Consider the following 17,328-nt stretch of genomic DNA (forward strand, 5'->3'; position numbering starts at 1 on the left):
CCACTGAAAGATATTACTCAACCACACCTTGTCTCTCTAATATCCTTGAACCAACACGGCTATAACTACACTGCATACACCATCTAGTAAATAAGAAATGCACCAATCATCATTTTCTGTAAAAATTAAGAATCTGAATAAAGGTAAATTAAGCTATATAATTGCTTAAATAAAGGCGTATAGATAAATTGTATCCTCCTGATTAACAAAAAGAAGTACCTAATTTAGTGTGAAGTTTATAGTTGCAAACATATTTTAATGGTTACCAACCTTTATTGGTAACGAACCTTTGCTTAGCAAAATAACTTTAATTTATTTTAATTGTGATTTGTAGTTGCTTATTTAAATCATGATTTACAGTGATAATTTGAAACTTTTTGATTTAAATCAGTGGTTCTCAAACTGATTTGATTGTTCCCCCCTTCTTTGTGTCTGAGTAGTTTAGGCTCCCCCCCACCACACAAATACATAGACCGTTTTAAAAAAAATTCAACATGCAGCTCTCACTAAATATTAAAAACAGTAAAGCATTGATCCACTGTAATAAGAGCAAAAGCAAAAGTGTGATTGTGGTCAATACTTACAATTAAATGTGCACACTGCGTCATAGCAAATAAGGACCTGATATGTCTGGAAGAATCAGCTTTGCAAGTTATTCATTGCTGTGGGTAAAGTGTGCAAAATATGTTTTTTTTCCCACCTAAAGCTTCTTGTCCCCTGCCCCCCAGTTTGACCACCTCTGATTTAAATCAATCCGTCCTGCTGTGGCAAACCCTTATGTACTTGCTTTGGTTTATGAGGGATTCTTGGCCATTAACAGGCAGACACTAGCCTGTATATCAGGGGTGGGCAAACTTTTTGGCCTGAGGGCCACATCGGGGTTCTGAAACTATATGGAGAGTAGTACACCGTAAGTAGCACATTCCTACAGGGAACAATTTAATACACTACACCTGGGTAGGGAAGGCTGTATCTCCCCAAACAGCCTGGCCCCTGTCCCCATCCATCCCCTCCCACTTCTCACCCCCTGACTGCCCCCCCTGAGAACCCCCGACCCATCCAACCCCCACTGCTCCTTGTCCCCTGACCGCCCCCTCCCGGGACCACTGCCCCCCGAGAGCCCACCTCCTATCCAACTCCTGGTCCCTGTCCCCTGAGTGCCCTATCCCCACCCCCACCCCCTGACAGGCCCCCCCCGGATTCCCACGCCTATCCAACCACCCTGTCCCCTGACTGCCACCCTCCCCAAACCTCCGCCCCTTGCTCCCTGTCCCCTGACTGTCCCGTGGGACTCCCTGCCCCTTATCCAATCCCCCCGCTCCCCACCCCCTTACCATGCTGCTCAGAGCACCAGGACTGGCAGCTGTTAAGTAGTACACCATAAGTAGCACATTCCTACAGAGAGCAATTTAATACACTACACCTGGCTTCTCTCGCAGCCATGCTGCCTGGCAGGAGCAGGCAGCCCTGCTGCCCAGAGCCCTGGCAGCATGGCGAGCTGAGGCTGCAGGGGAAGGACCAGGAGCTAGCCTTCCCAGCTGGGAGCTCAAGGGCCGGGCAGGACAGTCCGGCCCGCGGGCCGTAGTTTGCCCACCTCTGGTGTGAGTAGCATCCTCCTCATCTGTTCTTCCTTTGCAACTTTGAGTAAAGGGGAAAAACAGAAACCAGAAAGAGAGGGAGGACTCAGAACTCTCCAGCTCTAGAACTTTCACTGAATCAGTCTGATGGAACGAAGGGGGATTTCATCCACTTCTCCAGCGGAACCATCTCAGCATTTCCTCTTCAATTCCAGCTGCTTTGTGTTGTATTTTCCTTTTCTTCACCCAACAGGGTGCAGCATTATTAATGTGTTTTGTATTAGCACATCATGTAATATATGCATATATTATTATTTTTTAAAAGTCACAAAATGAAAGTGCTTACTCCTGTCAACTCTCTCTTATCTTAAGGTCTGTGTTTACATTCTTATCTCCGGTTCAGTCTTTGGATGTTTTGGATCTCATGTTTTCCTTCTCTCTGTATATACTTGTATACATATCCTCCGGAGCACTTATTTGGCTGGCAACCTGGAAATTATCAGGCATCTAAGGGTTAAAAGCATGGGGGTTTGTGTCCCCCACCGCAAAGTCTATTTATAACAGACCTGTGGTTTCAAGGAAGGAGGGAAGGTTATATGAAGACAAATGTGACCTTTTGGCTATTGCAACAGTCTACTGGCTAATTAAGAGAGTTTCACATCCTATGAAATAAGCAACTTATAAAATTCAGGTTTCCTGAGAGATTGTACTCCAGTGACTTGAAACTGAATAAGACAATCAGGATAGACAGCTAAATTCATAGAATTTATGGGGCAAACATACAATAAATTGGTTAGTCTCTAAGGTGCCACAAGTACTCCTTTTCTTTTTGCAAATACAGACTAACATGGCTGCTACTCTGATACCTAATGTAATATTCTGTATTAAAGCACAAGATACTTCAGACTTGATAAATCTGGTGGACATAGTTAACAAGGTAGAAAGTGTCAGATTTACAGTTTTAAAATCTTAGAATAAAGAGGGCTGGTCAACTTTTTGGTTTGCTATTTAGAAATAAATGCTATGTACCAATTAAATTAAGACAAAATTTGTTGAGCTAGCTGAACAACGAATTATTAACAAACAGTATAAACAAAATAACTGATGAGATAAGATTATTTTTCTGCTGATGGAATATCCATAGGCCAATTACAATTTCTCTAGTGTATTTATTTGTTTAAAAAAATCACATAAAACTGTCAAATGCTTCTGAACTTCTACGAATTGATTAGATAAAGTATTGGAGTGTTTGAATTCTGCCAAGTAAGTGTGTGTCTCTGTTCCCTGATTTGCTCTGTAAGGAAACACTTCCAATATAAATACTGGTGAATTTAAAATTTGATTTCTGCAACTTTTGAAATGCACTTTGTAAATATTTGTGCCACTAACGCTCAATTGGATAAATGTTCACAGAAAGCAATCACAAAAAGTTCACAGCATAGCTAAAGTGAATTAATTTAAAACTTTAAATTAAGATTAGTGAGTTTCCCCCCACTCCCAATTCACCTGGTGGTGTTCGCTACACAATCTGCCTGAACATTTTGTAATGTTCTCTGCTACACACAGGATAGCATTGGGCAGGAAATTGAATTTTTATTACTAAACAATCACAGAATACATGCCTTCTGTACTATAAAGATGCCAAAATATATATTAACATTGTACCGGTTCTCAGCCAATGGACTGTGACCTCCAAGTAGGTCAGCAGCGGTTGTCTGAGGCACAGGATATCACAATGGATATCACAATCCTATTACCTGTGAAGTAGATTGTTAAAGGAGGAATAACATCCAGAAACCATGACTGCTAATTCCTATGACATCGCCTTTGAAGTACTGGGAGAGGCACAAAAAATTCCTGTATGTACCTAAGGAGGACTGGTTATAAATGGGATTATGATATAAAAAAGAATACAATGCTGTGATTTCTATAGTAATTACTCCTCTCCATTCATTTTGATCCCTAAACTGCATTTTATTTCTAAACTTCCTTTTCCATTTCAAGTAAGTGATGCTATAGCATATCGTTCCCAGCCACAGGGACAGATGGCTTTATCAAGAGTTCTTTATAAAATGCTATCTCTAGTCATACCAAATAGATAATTTGATACAGTCTAAGTAAGGTTACAATGAGAATATCAAATGGAACAATAATTCTTTAAAAAGTAGATTCCCTCTACTGAATGTGATTTCTAATTACAATATATGTTCAAGTCCACTATTTAATAGGAAGCCAACGAATATTTTGGATTGACTGACCCAGATTTGTGCAGTTTAAAATATATTTGGATATAAATGATCCTATGAAGATTGAGAGATTGGACTGAAGCCATTTTCAATACCGTGGCACACAAAGGCAAAATATTCTTATAAAGGCTCACATGTAAACAGTTCCTTGTCTGATTGGTAGACTACTTAATTCACTGAACTAAAGCGTACGGTGTGTGGAATTATGACCTAGGAATGGGACTGAATGATTAATCTGCATATAGTAGTAAATTCGGTTCCTTTTTAAAGCCAAATCTCTTCCTGAGCCTGCTGCTGCCTTAGTAACACACTTCCTCGAGCTGAGGGTGCGGAGGAAGTCAATGACATGGCCGCACAATTAACGAAGAAGTAAACATTTCCTTAATCCCTCCTAAGCATAGATTATAAAGTATATCTATTTTCTTCAGGTAGATTTAAGGCAGTATATCACAGTGAACAGTGACCTGCCACACATGAAATACAACACCCTTCCTTATGCCAAATGGTAGTGTGACAGTTGGCTCCAAATGCCTAGGCCTAAATTTTCAAAACCCACTAGTGATTTGGGGTACCTCAATTTCAAAGTGGCCAATCTGAGTCACTTTAAGTGTCCTGATTTTCAGAAAATGAGCACCCACCCTATGAAAATCAGATCCATTAAAATATCTCAAGTTGGATTCTTTAAAAATGAGGTACCCAAAATCCCTAGTCACTTTTGAAAATGTAGGCAACAAAAACTGACATTAGATACTATAAACCCACTGCTGCGAAAATCACACACGACTGTTTACAGGATTGGGCCATATCTGTATATACTTTTGCTAAGCAATTATCCTTTTTTTAATTAATCATTTGATCTGTTTCAAAATATACTGTATATTAAAATTTCATGATTTCCTAGAAAAATCTTTAGAGGTAAAATATGTAAGAGAGCATCTTTAAATATTTTTAAACTGTCTCATGTAGCTTTTTATTCTGACTAATTGCTCACAAGTAAAGGACGGTTACAGGTTCCTTATAACATTTAAGCCATTTTTCTGATTATGTTGGGATTCATGGGTTGCTTTGAGACAACCTACTTACAGTACTTGATGCCATATTTAAAACAGTCTTAGAAATAAGCTTCATATAAAACATATTTTGTAAAAAAGTATAAATTGTACAGTGTTGAAACACAACAAAAAACTAGTAGCTACAGGCTGAGAGCTAATCCTTATTTTGTATGTTTTTTTTAAAATATTTCATTAATAGATACATTATAAGAGTTAAACTCACCAATGCTTGCAGTTTAGGACAGTGAACAGAAAGTTGTATCAATGTGTTATCGGTTATCTAGAGAAGAAACCAAACAATTGGCTACATAAATGCAAAGTTATAGACTGGCTTATACATAATAACAGAGCTGACTAGCTGAAAAAAATCCACTTTGTTCAAGTAGCTTAACATGTACACTGGGGTTTAATTTTATTCCATTCATACCCTTCTGATCTATAAACCCATAAAGAGGATAAAAAACAAAGTCTTCCCCTTTTCCCAAATTTTATCTGAACAGATGGATGAAGAGCTTAAAACATGGTAGCTTTCAGAAAAACAGTCACTACATGCTGAATTGAACTGAGTCTACCACCAAGCTATTTGGATAGATTTAGTTCATCTTGCCAATTGTCAGAGAAGACGTGAGATGAAAAAAAACCCGCCACCCTTTTTCTAACAGAGTGAGTTTTGTAGACCTTCTTAAAGGTCCAGTACACTCTGCCACATTTTGTTCCTTTGCTCATTTTTATCATTTGATACCATAAACAACAGGTTTGTAACCCAATCCCTACATCAAAGTTAGGCATTTCTCTCTGCCAGATGAAGGTTCTGAAATAAACTGGTTTATTAGACACTTCTCTGGGAAATGGATAAATGTTTGTAATCACCTTTTTTTGAATTCCCCTTTATACAGACCTCCCAATAATTATCTGCATTTACTATCAGAAACAAAAAACAAAAAAATCCACAAAGCACTGATGTTCTGAATGGCATTACAGTTTCTTATAATGGACTTATGATGAATACTCCTTGTAAAACTGATTCTCACCAGAATGCACTCTTCTAAGTCCATCTTTTCCAGTTCATGGCAATTCTAAAAAATTAAAATAAAACAAAAAAATACCACAAGTAAGAGGAAGGGTGGCAGTTTGATCTTGAATTCTAACAGATGGTCCTAACTGCATCACCATTAATACTGGGGCACAGACAAAGGGAGAAAGAACATTTGATTATTACAGTGTTTCAGGCATCCATGCATGCTTTTGCCATTAAAAAAATGGTTACATACCTATTCGGTAATTGTTGTTCTTTAAGATGCACTGCACATGTCCATACCACTTTAGGCACAACTTGTTAGGGCAGCACATGTGACCTCTGCACGCTTGTGCTGCTAGCTGAAAGTATAACAATATGGAGCTGCTCTGACTCCTCCCTCAGTTCCTTCACACTGGAACCAAGTATTTGCTGTACCTCCGATGTACAAGGGAAGGAGGAAAGGTCGTGGAATGAACTCATGAACAATAGTTCTCAAAGAACAATAGTTACTGAACAAGTACGGAACCGTGTTTTCTTTTTTGTGTGATTGCACATGTCCATTTCACTTTAGGTGGCTATAGGAGTCTGATGGAGGAGCGTATCAGAGTCTACTTAAACAAGGACTGCAGCACCACTCTCCCAAACTTAGCGTTGTACCTAGAGGCCTGGGAGAGAGCATACTGAGCAACGAACATATGAGCAGATGACCAAGAGACAGTCTTGCAAATGTCACTGATGGGAACATGACCCAGGAAAGCAGCCAAAGCTGCTTGACCTCTTGTAGAGCGTGCTAAAACACTTTGAGGTCGTGGACCATTGGCAATATCATTACACGGATGTGGGAGGGAGGAGATCCAGGAAGAGATCTTCTGTGATGTAATGGGCTATCCTTTCACCCTATCAGCAGAGGCGGCTAATAACTGCAGTGTCCTAAACTCTTTAGTCCTGTCCAGGCAGGAAGCCACAGCTCTGCAAACATCTAAGTATGGAGCTTTTCCTCAACTTTGCGTGAGTGAGGTTTGGAGGGAAAAAGTTGATAAGTAAAGTCTGATGCATATGAAAATCCAAAAGCACTTTCGAAAGAAATTTAGGGTGTTGATGCAAACCAACTTTGTCCTTGTAAAATAATATCTAAGGAAGGTCAGCCATCAAAGCCTAAAGTTCTCCTGGCCAAAGTAATAGCTACCTGGCATGCTACATTCATCAAGAGGTGAAACAATGAGCATGTAGCAATAGGTTCAAAGGGGGCCCCATTAAAACTGACAGAACCAAATTTAGCTCCCAGGATGGAGTTGGGTCTCAAATACATGGGAAAAGCCTAGCCAAACCTTTCAAGAACTTTACAGTTATAGGGTTGAAGAAAACAGCATTCCACTATCCTATAGATGAAAGGGTTAAGATAGCAGCCAGATTAACCTGCAGGGCACTGATAGAAAGACATTTCTCCTTTACGTGAAGCAGGTAATGAAGAATAAACTGAATGGGAACCCATAAATGAAAGGTATCTTTCTGCTGGGACCACACAGAAAACATCTTCCATTTTATGAAGTGTACCTAGTGGAGGGCTTTCCGCTATCAAAAGAATGTTTCACATTGCAATAGAACAAGTAGACTCCTGAGTAGTTAACCACTGAACATAACCAATCAGGTTCAGGCTAAGAGGGTTGGGATGCAGTTTGGCCATGGTTCTGGGACACTATGTCTGGGACCCGAGGAAGGATTATGGCAAGGGTGGCCAACCTGTGGCTCCGGGGCCACATGCAGCTCTTCAGAAGTTAATATGCAGCTCCTTATATAGGCACCTACTCTGGGGGTGGAGCTACAGGTGTGCTCACTGCTCAACCCCTGGCTCTGCCCCCACTCCACCCCTTCTTGCCCCATCCCCTGAGCCTGCAGTGCCCTCGCTCCTCCCTCTCCTCACCAAAGCCTCCTGCCCCCCACAAAACAGCTGATCAGGAGGTGCGGGGAGGGTGGGGGAGGCACTGATCAGCGGGACTGCCGGTGGGCGGGAGGTGCAGGGAGTGGGGGGCAGGAGCTGATGGGGGGGCTGCTGATGTATTACTGTGGCTCTTTGGCAATGTACATTGGTAAATTCTGGCTCCTTCTCAGGCTCAGCTTGGCCATCCCTGGATTATGGGATTTCAAACTGAAAGGTTTAACAGGTCTGAAAACCAATGCTATCAAGGCCAGGCTGCTGCTATCAAAATTAAACAGCATGATCTTGCCTGAGTTTGCCCACCACTCTCACCACCACAGGGACTTGGGGGTGTGGGAGGGAAGCCAGGGACTTGGGTGTGGGAGGGAAGCGTTAAAAAGTTTCCCCTTTCAGGATAGTAGAAAGGCATCTGATACACACCCTGAACCAACACTCATCCTGAAACAGAACTGGTGACATTTCCTGTTCTGTCAGGTAATAACCATGTCCATTTCTGGCATTCCCCACATCTGAAAAATGGACTCTGCTATGTCAGGTCTGAGGGGACCATTTGTAATCTCTTCTGAACAATCTCCTGAAATGGTGCACTAGACAGTTCTGAGACCCAGGAAGGTGAGCTGTTTTGAGCAAAATTGTGTTCTTGATGCAAAAAGACCAGAGGTTCATTGCTTCTTGGCAAAAGAGGTCTGATCTGTTACCTACATGCTTGTTAAGGCAGAACATAGCAGCAGTGTTGTCTGAGTACTTGTATGGAACAAGCCACAACGTGGGAAAGAAAAGGAGAAAAATGCATCCGATGAAGTGAGCTGTAGCTCACGAAAGCTTATGCTCAAATAAATTTGTTAGTCTCTAAGGTGCCACAAGTACTCCTTTTCTTTTTGCGAATACAGACTAACACAGCTGCTACTCTGAAATGTGGGAAAGAAATACTTAACAGGCCCCAAAATTACTGCAATAAAATCAAATAACCCAGAGACAACATAAATACAACAAGAACTAACTGACCTCCCCATATAGATCACATAGCACTATTATCCAGCCCTACCAAACCCTGCACATGCTAACAAATTCGGGATGTTACAGCCCTGATAAGGAAGCATGTTCCAAAGGTCTAGAGAGTACCCTCCCAGCTGCCCCCTATGTCCATGGAACTAAAATAGCTCTTGTTCATATCAAATGTTTGTTACACGACTCCTATTTAAATAAAACCATTTTTGTGCTTCGTTATATTTAAAAATAAACCTTACAAATGTTATAAAAGAGTGAAACAAAAATTAGATCCATTAAAACAGAAACCTTTTTCCTTTAAATATTCAGTTCCATCCAGTCCCTAAATCAACACAGTAAGTCTGCATCTAACTTTAAGCGCTATAGAAGTGTCACTGAAGTCAATAGGCATGAGTTAAGGCTTAACTGAAAATATTATCTAGATATATTTTGCAGCAATAACTGATACAGAGAACAATCTGCTATAAGGAGACTTTCTGTACTTAGGAAGCCTGCTTGCATTATATTTTATAGCTTTCGGCTTTAAAATCATTGTTCTATGTATGAAAAATACAGGTGACTACATTTAAATGCATTTTTAGAAAAAAATTAGAAGAGCAGGGGCGGGGAAGGGAGAAAGCCACTCTAAAAAATATTCCAAGCTCCAGTTATTTGTAATTACGTTCCAGAAATAAAATCAATTCTTTTGGTTCTTTTCTGGCCACCTCCTGTAAGGAGCCTCCCTTCTACTCTACTTTCTTCTCATCCTCCCCAGCATGACTGGATAAATTCAGATATGTACAGTAGCAGTGAAAATTAGGTAAACTGTACATTTTTAAAATAATTCTTACCCGTGCTAAAAGTGTAAAACCTGCATCCGTCAGGTGGGAACATCTTGCAGCTTCCAAAATCCTGAAAAAATAATTGTTTTCAACATAAAAATATTACTGATACAGTAATGAAAAGCAATTATTTCTTTTTATTTCAATATATTGTCAATATATTGTAACATAAAACTGATTTAGAACCAAAGTCATAAGTCCATTTTCATAGCATTTTGCAATTTTAAAAAAGGCAGGACTAATTTTTGATTTAGCTAATCAGAAAGATGTTCAGGCTACACAGCACAATTAAATTATGTACAATTAAAAATTATACCTATGGACATTTGTAAAGAAAAAAATTTACAGTGAATTCTTGCACTTCTAAGGCTATGTATATACTTATTGTAATTCTAAAACTGTATTTGGAAAAATACCATTTTCACTGCATATCTTATTCCCGATACACAAAGAAATAAATGCATTAGACAGTTTGTTGAGTTTGTATATTGTGGAAGAGTACAGAAAGAGTACAGGGAGGAATTTAGGAAAGTGCAGATCAAGCCTTCACAATGTGCCTCCAATGTTCTATTTATTGTCAAGTTCTTACATTAAGCATTTTGGCTTCAGGTATCAAAAAGCAAGGAGACAATAGCTGTCAAAGCCAAAACATAAAGCTAAACCTACCTGATTCAATCTTCCAGAAACAGATATAGAAATATATTGGGAAAAAACTCATTACCTGAGAAGCAGTCCCTTAGGAGAGGTGTGAGTGAAGTAAGATAAGAGAAAAAAGGAAACTATGACAAACAATACCAGTACGTATAGTTTTCATTGTAGTACTTCCGCTCTTCCCTTGTTCAAGTTTACACTAAGCAGATGGTAGTGAGTAGCAAGACTAACAAGGAGAGAATGTCACAGAGTAACCACGTGCACAAACTCTCCCATTCAACACAACAGCCATTTCCTTTATGTTTGACACACAAATTCATAAAGGAGAGATAAAGGAAATAGACTAAGAGACTGCTGATTTAGATTTCTCAGTATAAACTAGCATAGGTATCAAAGCTTAGAGGTAGGCTATCAAAATGTGCCTTTCTACCATAATGCATTACATATCTAGTTTTCAAAGTGCTAACCATAAAGCACTATTCAGAAATGCCTCAAAATCTCATCTCCCTCTCAGTAGGGTCACTGAGTAAATACTCTCTTAGTACAGAAAACCTCTTCTGTCAATAGGGTTATATTGAACATCCATATGACCTTCATAGGCTTCTCAGGCCCACATTCTTCTTCAAGTGATGGTCCTTACATGGATTCCAAACATGGGTGTGCAGTTTTTGTAGTAGTTTGCGTTGACCTGCACATCAATGTGGGTCATCCACATGCTCGCTTCTGAGGCGATCAGAGGCCGTGAAGGTTGACACTGCTCCAGTTCCCTCTTATCGTCGCATGGCCAGAGTCAGAATCCCTGTTCCTCAGTGCTCCTAGCCTTGCTAAAAGAGATGCTTGGCTGTTTTTCCAGTAGATAGAGTTGTATATAGTTGTTTATAGTGTAGATATTATTGTTTAGATTCCTAGTTGATTAGTATCCTCATTGGACCCTTCCCCCATCAGGGGTTATGCCCTGGCAACCAGCTTCAAAAACTGTGCTTCTTGCCTGCATTCCTTCTCTGTGAGTGACAAGCACCAACAGTGCCTCTACTGCCTCAGCAAAGCTCACATCATCACCTGCTGCTCCATCTGCCGCTCATTTCTGCACAGAATGAGAGAAGTGAGAGAACTTCGCCTTCACAGGTTTCTAATGGAGGAGCTTATGTGCACACGTGCGCAGTCAGATCCAGACTGGCAGATCTGCCGGAATGACTCCCATCACCACCAATGAGTGCCCCTCCATCTTCATCCAAGGCACCAAACCAAGGGGTACCGCCGCAGCAGCCCACTGTGAGCTTAAGAAACATGGACATGGGCGTAAAGTTGGGTCCCCAACAGGGACTGCCCCTAACCATAGTGTTGCCTTCCTGAGCCATGCCAAGTCGGGTGAGAAGTCATGCACCGACCCAACTGCTCCAACTCCCAAGAAACCCCAGACGGAGCATAAGTTGAAGTACCGATCCGATCCGCTGGTGTCGCTTCCGGCCCTGGTCACTGGTCCGGCTCCCTCATCACTTCTGGCACCACTGATGATGCCAGGCCCCTCCAGGCCACCATGCATAGGTCCCTGCACACCTGGAACCACTGATGCCTACTGCGGAGCTGTTGCTCCCATATGTTCCCAGGTTCCCCGCTACTGTCTGGTCCCCCAGCCACCACCGAGCTCCCTTCTCTGGTGGATGAACCCTTCCTTCTTTTCCCAGCACGATGCATATCTTCCACCCACCTTGCACCGGCGGCTCTGCCCCTATTGGACCCGTCCTCCAACTCAGAGGACTTTTCAGAGCTGGATTCCCTCATTCTCACCTGCACATATCCCAGGCACCGACCATCCTATCTACTGGTGTATGACCTTACTTCCAACACATGGTTCCACTATCCCTGGTGCCTGCCAATGCCTGACAACCTGTACACTTGGCCTCACTGGCCTTCTTGGGACTGTTACCAGGACTGTGGACTACCACTGGTAGCCTCTTACCAACCTTCCCCAGCCACACACCAGGCCTTTCTCAGTTGACAACAAACCAGAGGACGCTACAGTACAGCCGGTACTATCCGTACCACCGGTCCCACTGTAGCCTCGTTGTCACCAGACGAGGCACTAATTCTGCCTTCCCTCTCCCCGCTGGATGACCATAAACAATACCACAACCTGCTTCAGCAGCTCTTGGCCTCCTAGTGGAGGAAGATCAGGACACATTAAACCAGGTCCAGAATATCCTGAAACTGCCGGGACCCTCCCGCACTGCCCTCCACATCCATGAAGCCATGCTGCAACGAGCACAGTTGGTCTGGCATACACTGGTATACACCCTACTCCTTTAAGCAGCAGAGTGATGCTACTTTGTCCCATCGAAAGGAACAGACTTCCTTTTCACTCCCCCACCCCTAACTCACTGGCGGTTCACGTGGCGATGGAATGCACTCACCAACACCACCTGAAGTCCACCCTTACACACACTCACGAAACCCCAGACAGAGCGGCGAAGAAGCTGGACCAGTTCTGCATCACCAATTACGAGGCCATGTTGGCAAAGTACAACTTTCTCACGTACTCCAAACTTTCATAGTTTCAGGGTTTTCTTCTGCCAGACAAACAACATGAGTTCCAGACACTATTTGATGAGGGCAAACTGTTTATTAAGGTGAGCCTCCAGGCAGTGGGTGATGCTGCTGACATCACCTCACGCTCCCTGGTGACCGGAGTCATACTCCGATGTGAATCCTTGCTCCAATTGTCCAGACCTCTCTTGAGGACCTCCCCTTCGATAACCAGAAACTTTTTAGTGACAGGACGGAAGAGTCCCTGCACCCACTCAAAGGCTCTCACGCCACTCTGCAATCACTTGGCATTTACACCCCAGCCTCTTCCCTCTCTACTTCCAAAGACAACAAGTGCTATCATGACATCAGCAGCATGCTCAATAGCCCCATTATTCTGCCACTATAACCTCTGCTCTCTCAACCCTCCTGCTATGTCAGTCTAAGCAACAATTTTGACACTCTCACCAAGATCCGTAAATGTCTCCCTACCCCTCCGTCTTGCCCTCTTTCCCCACAATTGGGGCAAGATCATCACAGACCACTGGGTACTGGACGTCATTCACCAGGGGTACTCTATAGAATTCCTCTTTCCCCTCCCCTCCCCCCCCCCCCGCTGGCTGTGGAGATCTTCTCTGAGAGGAAGCAGATGCCCTTCTCATTGGAAGTTTCTCCACTTTACGGTTGGTCACTCCCACTATCAGTTCCATGATCTTCCCTTCGGTATCACCACCAATCCATATGTATTCACAAAAGTCTTCACCATTGTCACAGCCCACATGCTATGCCTCCGCCACTCCGGGTTTCCCTGCCTAGACGACTGGCTCCTACTGGCAACGTCAGGCAACCACCTCCTCTGAGCTATCCAGACTCTTTGCGATATTTATTTATTTATTGGGGCATGCCTGGACACTCTGGTGGGCCAGGCTTTCCTCCTGGCAGATCGGTTTACCATCTTTACTTCTCTCATCACTACGCCACAAACCACACACCTGCATTCACGAATGCCTCTCTCTCTTCGATCACATGGCAGCCTGCACCTCTATAATTCCCTATGCCCACCTCCATATGCACTGCCTTCAACTATAGATCAGATCAATCTACAAACCGCAGACAGACCCCTTGGACAAGTCCGTCCCTCTCCTCTGTTTCATCCTGGCCTCCCTCACCTGGTAGACTTGCCGAAGGTACGGATAGGCACCCTGTTACACCTCCTGCCTCCTGTACCACTCTAACTATGGACACCCCCTTACAGGTTGGGGTGCCCACCTGGGTGCTCATACGGCCCAGGGCCTCTGGACACCAAGAGTGGCCAGGATGCATATCAACATCCTGGTTTTGCGAGCTGTCCATTTTGCCTGTCAGACATTCCTTCCCCTTATACAATCACATCACATTCAACTGCTATCCGACAACATGGTGGCAATTTTATATATCAACAAGCAAGGCAGTGTCAGATTTCCCCCTCTGTGTGTGGAGGCCATCCAACTCTGGAACTGATGTATCAGATAAAATGTCATGATACAGGCCATGTACCTTCCAGGCGCCAGCAACTCTCTCGCGGACATGCTCGGCAGGTCATGCTCAGCCGGTCCTTCTATGCTAACCACGAGTGGGAACTACACAATCCCACACTATGCTCAGAATTCCACTGCTGGGGCACCTGGCATCGGGACCTGTTCGTGACCAACAAGAACCAAAACCTCCCCCTCTTTTGTTCCAGAGCAACACTTGGGATAGACTCACAGGGCGATGACTTTCTCCTGCCCCCCCAGTGAAGTCCACTATGCCTTTCTACCCATTCTCCTCCTGCACAAGATTCGATGGGAACAAGTGACGTTCATACAGATAGTCCTCTTTTGGCCTTGCCAACATTGGTTCATGGACCTCCTCCACCTCTCTGTTCATCACCGGATCCACCTCTGCCCTCACCCAGATCTCCTCACACAGACGCTAGGCCAACTCTGACATCGCAACCTGAGCCTGGTCCATCCCAGGGTATTTGGATGGAGCTCGCAAGCAAACAGAGCACGCTCCACCCCAGTGCATGACATTCTCAAGCACAGCAGGAAGCCACCCACCAGCGTTTGCTATCAGGTGAAACAGAAGTGTTTCACCACCTGGGCACGCTGACAACATCAGCCACTAGACTCCATCTCCATTCCTATCCTCCTGAACTACCTTCTCCAACTTGAGATGTCGGGCCTATTTGGCTTCCAATACCCACCCTCCACTGCCTCTGCTATGGCGTACTTTGCTTACCGGTAAGAGGGATACTGGAGCAGCAGCAACCCACATGGCCTCTTACAGCCTCGGATGTGAGCTTGCGGACGATGTGCTTGTGGGTTAATGGACACTTCTAAAAAAACTGTTCTGGCTCCAGCACAGGGCACACACGCACACCCACGTTTGGAATCCAAATAGGGACCACACATCTCAAAGAAAGCTCCAATTACAGTAAATAACCTCCTCTTCTGTAGTTTTGAGCAGCTCATCATAGGTGATTAGCAATCCTTAATGAAAGTCTGGACAGAGCAAACACATAACTGGTGCGAAAATTATTTAGAATGTCAAGCATAAGGGGAAACATGTTTTAGGATCACCCATGTGTTATCCCTTTCTTTGTTTGCATACCACTAATCTTTTTTCAATTCTAATTATGTGTGTTACCTCTGCCTCTCACCAACCCTGCAAACCTCTTCTCTAATGCTCCATAACATAAAAACATGCAAAGTGATGGGATATGCTTTAAAAAGAAAGAGCAATCACGCAACTTACTTGCTACACATCTGGTTGAAAAGCACTGAACACTGGTGCACGGGCAGCAGTGGGTGAGAAAGGAAAAGAATGGCAATTCCACCTTCAGATTTGTTGTCCCTGGATCTAATGACGGGGTGTGGAGAGGTGAGCTAACAGCTGTCCTACTGTGTCATTCAGCTAGGGAGCCATGATGCAGATTAGGTTGGGCAATAATACTGGGGCATACTGATCACAGACATTGCACTGATAAGCATGAGGGTGAGTGAGGTTCTGGTGTTGGTCTGTTTTGCTGATTGCACCAGATTTGATGCGGCGGTCTAGTGAAATCCTTTCTAGGCAGTGGCTGACATTTTCTCTGTTTATTTCTTTATACTGTGACTAGTTTTGGAGGGGGATGCAGGTGAGTGGCCATCTTAACTGGCAGTTACATAGATACTGGAACTGAGTTATGGTGCACTCTTGGTGAAGACTGTTTTTAGGAAACTACAATTACAGTTAAGTAATTTTCTCTTTCTTCCAAGGTAAGCATCCTCAGAATAGTCATACTCTTTGGAAACTACAGAGCTAAAGTGAGGTACCTCTGCTAAGGAAACCGAAGAAGAAAAACCAGGACAGACAGACACAGTGAGAGACTCCAAGCTATGTAAGACAAACCAGAGGGAGGAAAGAGTTGTAACTCAACTTGGAAATAGATATTATAGATGAAATTTTAATTCATTCATGACACCTTGTCTAATAGCACTGCATAGGGAGCAGCCATGATTGCCTTGTAAGAGTAGAACTATCACTGAAGGCTGCCTAATGTCACGTGTGTGTCAGAATGCATTTATGATTAATACAATTCTTGACTGAGATCATTCTAAATAATCCTTACACAGGTAAGATTTAAGTAGTTGTGTGTTTCAAAGTGCTAACCATAAAGCACTACTCAGAAATGCCTCAGAATCTCATCTCCTTCACAAGTCTACCCAGTGTAGGGTCACTGAGTAAATACTCTCTGTAATACAGGAACCCTCTTCTCTCAAAAGGGCTATATTGAACATCCATGAGCAATCCTTTATAGGCTTGTTAAGTCCATGTTCTGTGACCTTGAGCAGCTCATCATAGGTGGTTAACAACCGTTAATGAAAGGTCTAAGTGTGTGAGAGAGAGCACTATATGGCTACACCTGCCATTGTCATATGCAGTTGAACAGGAAACAAACTATTCCCCCCTTTTCAGCTAAAGTATAGTAGAGCATTGAATGCTGATTTTACTCTATTAAGTACATAGGATATTTTCTACTTAGAAGTATGCAGAGTTGGTAATACTTGAACTGTTTTCTTCCCTTTCTCCTCAAGAGAGGGTGCATGCATTGCCAAAGCACCTTTTTGATTCATTGGATTCCTTACTCTTTCCTTAAGTAGAGAGAGAAATAGATGCTAAGAGCGTGAATAAGAAGCAAGGCACTGGCAATCATGATCTGCGTTTAATCACCGTAGTACATTTTTGTTCCCAGCCTCTTGAGGTGGTCCCAGCAACTAGATTAATTGCAAACAGAGAGAGGAGTTGGAAAGAGCTGAGATCCAGGACATCCTGGCACACAGGCATCAAGGGGATTTAATGTGCCTCCCCACCAAGACATATGACTCTATCTCTGCTTCCAAGATGCTTCAATGCCTCAGTCTCTGAACTGGAGTTAAACATCACCAGGGCTCTTCAGCTCATCATAGCTCTGCTTTGATGTACCAGTCTTA

The 17,328-nt window shown here is 43.0% G+C and overlaps 1 protein-coding gene across 24 annotated transcripts in view; it reads right to left on the reverse strand.

Annotated features, from left to right (window-relative positions):
- FBXL2 (F-box and leucine rich repeat protein 2) overlaps positions 1–17,328 on the reverse strand; it is a 176,424-nt gene that overhangs the window by 56,024 nt on the left and 103,072 nt on the right. For 18 of the 24 annotated variants that reach the window (XM_037890191.2, XM_043540728.1, XM_043540726.1 and 15 more), the window contains 3 exons: positions 9,668–9,728; positions 5,907–5,951; positions 5,099–5,155 (listed from right to left, as the gene is read on the reverse strand). In XM_037890191.2, coding sequence (XP_037746119.1) covers positions 5,099–5,155; positions 5,907–5,951; positions 9,668–9,728 — 163 coding nt within the window. The other 6 variants (XM_037890198.2, XM_037890197.2, XM_043540729.1 and 3 more) reach the window with 5 other exon arrangements.

Source organism: Chelonia mydas, chromosome 2 (genome assembly GCF_015237465.2).
Source record: "Chelonia mydas isolate rCheMyd1 chromosome 2, rCheMyd1.pri.v2, whole genome shotgun sequence".
NCBI lineage: Eukaryota > Metazoa > Chordata > Testudines > Cheloniidae > Chelonia > Chelonia mydas.